Source organism: Cyprinodon variegatus, unplaced genomic scaffold, assembly GCF_000732505.1.
Source record: "Cyprinodon variegatus isolate N-32 unplaced genomic scaffold, C_variegatus-1.0 Scaffold59, whole genome shotgun sequence".
NCBI lineage: Eukaryota > Metazoa > Chordata > Actinopteri > Cyprinodontiformes > Cyprinodontidae > Cyprinodon > Cyprinodon variegatus.
In genome coordinates, this window is record NW_015150512.1 from 1089519 (window position 1) to 1094946 (window position 5428).

At 38.2% G+C, this 5428-nt stretch overlaps 1 protein-coding gene across 1 annotated transcript in view; it reads right to left on the reverse strand.

Annotated features, from left to right (window-relative positions):
* slc26a2 (solute carrier family 26 (anion exchanger), member 2) overlaps positions 1 to 5181 on the reverse strand; it is a 12028-nt gene extending 6847 nt beyond the window's left edge. The window contains exons 1-3 of the mRNA XM_015371479.1: positions 5068 to 5181; positions 3615 to 4235; positions 3190 to 3480 (exon numbers count right to left, since the gene is read on the reverse strand). Of these exons, the coding sequence (XP_015226965.1) occupies positions 3190 to 3480; positions 3615 to 4220 (897 nt within the window). The 5' untranslated portion in view covers positions 4221 to 4235; positions 5068 to 5181. The remainder of the gene's footprint in view (positions 1 to 3189; positions 3481 to 3614; positions 4236 to 5067) is intronic.
* Positions 5182 to 5428: the final 247 nt, after the last annotated feature.

Below are 5428 nucleotides of genomic sequence, written 5' to 3' on the forward strand. Positions count from 1 at the left end.
ATCTAGTTTTTTTTCCTTATATCTGGACCGATACCGATAAAAATATCGGATCGGTGTATCCCTAATTATAACCAGCTGTTTGTAACAACAGAAGTAGTCCATACATAAAAAAAAACCCCAAAACAAATAAGCTCAGAAGTTAAGTTTTGTGTAAATATGTGAAAATGACACAAACAAAAAAGGTATTGAACAAAATGCAGAAAGGAATGTGAATTCAATGGTTGATCAGAAAGCCATCCTGTCCCAGACTGATGATCTATAAACATTTCCAAGATGTCATCCAAGGAAAATTTCATGACAGTAAAGGCTGACGAAAGTCATACCGGCCAAAACGATACATCAATAAATGAATGAGTGAGAGCCATGCAGTGTGCAGGATCCTTTCCTCCAATCTTTGGACACTTTCTGGGCTACGCCCTCTTCCTACGTACCTGCGCCTTCAGGTGTGGTGCAATTTTGCATTCACACTTGAAACTTAAAGGCAAAATTGTAAAGCTGATAGAATGACCCTGCCAATCCCCTGACTAGGATCCAATTGAAAATCTATTTGTGTGAAAGTATAGGTCCAAATCACAGCCGATCCACTAGTTTCTCCATACAGAAAGAGACTTGAAGCTGTCATGACCTACAAAGGCATAATAAATACGTTCTCTCTGTGTGATATCACACCATTACACATAATTATATATTTTTCTGTGCTTATTTGTTTGGGTTTCTTGCTATGTATGGATTACATGGGTTGTTCCCAACACCAGGTAAATATGAATGTCAATAGAACCTTTAGAAATGCGCTTACTATAAATAACGGGGACGTGTTTAGTATCTATTTTACCCGCTGTACATACATCTATCAAATACTTTATCAATTTAACAATTAAGTCTTAAGCATTTCATTATTTTTATGTTTTGTCATTGACAGTTTATCTAAAATGTGCAATAAAAGTTTTTTTTTTGTACAAGTTTAAGTAATGTTGACTTACTAAAAAGAATTGTTGATAATCCTGTCTAATATACGACGTTTTGAAACAACAAATGAACAACACATCATAAACATTTGCCAATGTAAAAAGGGGGGGGAAATATAAATCCTTCATGATTTCATATTATCCTCATGATGTTTTCAGTTTTTTATACCCAATACCATATATATATATATATATATATATATATATATATATATATATATATATATATATATATATATATATATATATATATATATATATTCCTCAATTATCAATTTGTGTGACTTTCCCTGCTTTTTTTTTTTTTAAGCATACTTGGAAAATCTTTTCCATTTCCCCCAAACTGTTGTTGGTTCTTGAGAGAAAAATGTATTCTATTAATGAGCAGGCAAATATCCAGTGCAACATGTTGGTTTTATTGAGTAGGAAAAAAAAACTCTGATCATTGGCTGATTTACGTTAAAGGAGCAACTTTTCGAGAACCCTTCAGAAAGTGGACCTTCATCCCTGCCTTCAAGGGTCGCCCTGTTTGCCGGCCGAGGGGTGGGGGGTGGGGGTTTGGGGGTGGATGTTCACCTACCTAAAACCGCACACAGGGTGAGTCTGACTTGATGACAGAAGCAAAGGAGCACAGGGTTTGGTGGGTGGGCCACCTTTACATACCACAGACTTTAAGGCCTTGGATGAGGTTCTCACATATATGTGCAAATAAGGATGTAAATGTGTAAAAAAACAAAACCTGTTTCATGATTCAATGTCGACCTTATTTTAGCGTCATTTTGACAACTTTAAGCCTAAACCTGCTGCCAGAGGGAAATGTGCTGCCAAGAACCTTGACGAGTGCATTAAAAAACTGAAAAGGAAAAGGAGCAGCTGAGGAACAATAACTCAGGCTTTTATTTTGGCGTAAAGAATGGGATTTTCTCTCAGTGTTTAAACAGCCTAACAAGGGGCTTTTCAAAATGAGGGGTGTGGTTCCCCAAGGGGCCCCAGAGCTTTTTAAGGGGGAGACACAAAAACCAGGAAGTATAAAAACTAATGTAACATATAGCCTCCTTAGCTAGCCTTCGTCTGTCTGTAATAACTGGTTTACATACTTGTGTGAATATGGCGTTTCTGTTAAAAATTATCAAAACACAAAGAGGAAACATGGACCAATGTTATGCAGAAAAGGATATACATGCAGGTATGTGCTGCACTTATTGCTCATTACAACCTCATATTGACGAAAACTGGTTAAAATATGACTGACGGTTACTTATAACTGAAGTTGTAATGCTAACATTTTCCTTATTCCTATACCCAGGGTTATACAGGAATGAGTAACTTTAATTCAATGCTTTTTAATGCTCTTAGTACTAATTTTAATGCCATCAACAAGTACCCATGACTCTCATATATGACACGTCAAAATCCTTCGTCATCTTTACCGTCGACAGTCTGCAGCCATGTCTTGAATTCCTCGTTTTCCAGACACTTTTGTCGAAATTTGCATTTTCCCATTCTCTAGCTTTTTCTTTACTTCGAGTTTCTTATCCAAACATACGAATTTACGATTAACCGGAAGCAGATCTGCGAAAACACGCTGAACCAGTTATATCTGATATATCGGACAAAATTGTTTGTATGAATGTTTCTTTTTCTTTTTTTTTTTTTTATAAAGCATTTTAAATGCCACTATAATCACATTTAATGAATTTTAATGCCAATTAAGGCCTTCACTAAAAAAATATTAATTTAATGACTTTTAATGACCTGCGGAAACCCTGTATAAGTTGTGAAGAGCTGCTGTTGTCTTGCAGATATATCTATTTAAGAAAGATTTTGTTTAACTAAATTACTACATTTACACATTATTAACATTTACGCTTAAAGAATAGAGAGGGGTGGTGCTGTTCTCCAAAACAGTTACACCTGTAGTCCTGAGTTTATATGTGGTTATATCAAAATATGTGATGTCATAGGTGACTGTTCCTCGGAGCTGACAGGGATTTGAAATGATGAGTTGGAGACCTGCTTTTCAGAATGTTAAATAGAATATTTTAAGCTTAAAAGGACAAATTACTTAATAAGAGAAAATGGTGCTTGAGTACCAGAAATAATTATGTAGTGGGGATCAGCTGTCTATTGCTTCTTTGAGGGGGAGCTAACAATCCCACAGTTTGAAAACCCCTGGTCTAACACATGCAGAAAGAAACACAAATCTAAAACTTAAGCTTTTTACCTTTAGCTTGGATTTGAATCGATCATTCAGCTCCTTTGACGGGATCAGGACCGCCAAGCATACCAAGCTGGTGATTAGGTCACAGATGTTGGTTTTTCCTAAGTTGCTGAACAGAGCATACCAGGTCTTGAACAGAGTGAACCAGCCCTGCGGCCGGGGTATCTTCAGGCCCAGGAGGTACTTGATCTGGGATGTGAGGATGGTCAGGGAGGCCCCTGTTGCAAACCCACTGAGGAGGGAGTCGGAGAGGTAGACGGAGACAAAGCCTATCTGCAGAAGGCCCATCAGCACCTGAGAGAAAGAGATTAACAGGAGTTAGCAGCCAGGTTAAACTCTAAACCAGCTGTAAAAATGTCAATAATCAAATAACAGTAAAATAAATAAACCCAATTCTAATTTCCTGTTTAGAGACTTATTCAATTTACCTGGTAAATGCCCGCAGTGAAGGTGACCGTTGCTCCTACTGTGATTGCATAGCAGCTCCTATCACATCCCATATTGCTGCTGTTCCCCTGAACGGCCAACAAAGTATCGCTGCTATTATTACCAATGCTGCTCTCTGGGGAGTATCCTGCTAGAACCAATTCTCTATCCACAACCTGACCCACAAGCAGACAGAGAACTCCAAATATTCCAACAGAGATGTGCCTGGAGGAGCCCAAAATGGCATAAATGATCGACGAGAAGAAAGACGTGTATAAACCATATATAGGGTCCTGATTAGCCAGTAAGGAGTAGGCTATGGACTGAGGAACCAGCAGGATCCCGACGATAACTCCTGACATAATATCACCGAGAATCCAGTCTCTGAGCTTGTAGCGAGGCAGCCACTTCAGAATTGGGACAAAGCCCAGTATTTTGGATTTCACCTTCTCCGGGCTGCATGAGCAGTGCTTCTTCACCCGATCTGATAGAACCGTATGCCATTTCTTCTCCGGTTGCTTCTCAACCCTTTCCAGAATCAGTGGCTGCTGCAGGTCAGCCTCGGCTCCATCCCCAAAAGGTGTGCAGCAGTCATCCTTCGCCGGCATGCTGGACTCCAGTGCCTACAGTTAACAAAGTTCAGCAATTATCAAATAAGAAATAAACAGCCGATCAGATGAACACTTCTCTAGTAGTGTGTTGGTCGCTGCACCTTCCAGGCTAGACCATTGAAGGTGTGATTCTGACCACAAGCAGCCCCAGGAAATAAAAACAGCATCTGAAAACGCCCTTAATAGATGGATGTTACTATAGCAACAATCACAATGCAGTACAGAAGCCTGGGAGGGTCTAATGACTGGACATTTGCTCAGACCTAAATATAGCTTCTACTTTTTTTTTTTTTTTTTTTTTTATACTTCACAATAAAAATTATAAAGAAAATATAATTCAAGCAATTAATCAAATGATCCAATGTTTAAATGGCCGATTGCAACTAGCAAGGGTAAAAACACGACATATGGGAAGTTATCGTTAATCAAGTGCAGTTCGGACTTAAATATGTCACCAAATAAAAGATTCTAATTGACAGTTTAAAAGATATTTATCCTTTAAGACTTTAAGCGATGCTATACACTGAATTAGACAAAGGACAAAAAAGGGTGAACTAAAAGTTAAAGGGGGGGGGGGTTACATTATAAGCTGTTTAATTATTGATAACAACAAGTTGACGATATATACACCGGGATTTTCAACAACTTCGTGAAAAACTCAAATAAATTAAAGTTTCTCTCAGTCTAAGTGAGGACTAGTTCAGCCAACTGCCAGCTTCCTATCAATGGGCACCATTGTAAACAAGCTGTCAACGTGGACACCGAACTTTAACAACTTCCGTTAATCGACAAGAATTGTCCTGCGAAAAAAAAGCAAAAAAACTTTACGGAAAAAGTCACTAACCTGCCACCGAATCAGGCGAATGAAGTTAGAAAGTTTTTTTCCTGTTACTTTTTTGACGGTGGAGCTTATTCTGCCTTTGAATTCATTTTACGCTTGGTTTCCAGGCGATACGTGCTGACGTCTATGTGAACGTGATGACGTCACTATCATCCTCTTCGACATCATCCTGTTCTTCAACTAACCTTTGAGGTGCATACCGCCCCCTACTGTGTGATTGAATAACTTGATAGCCTACCTACACCTTCTAAAATCTGTTTTAAATTTGTACGTATGAAAATAAGAACAAAGCTTTATTCATAATCATAATTTCTTCTATATCCCCCTTATTTCATAATATTGATTTAAGATTTTTTCCCTCTTA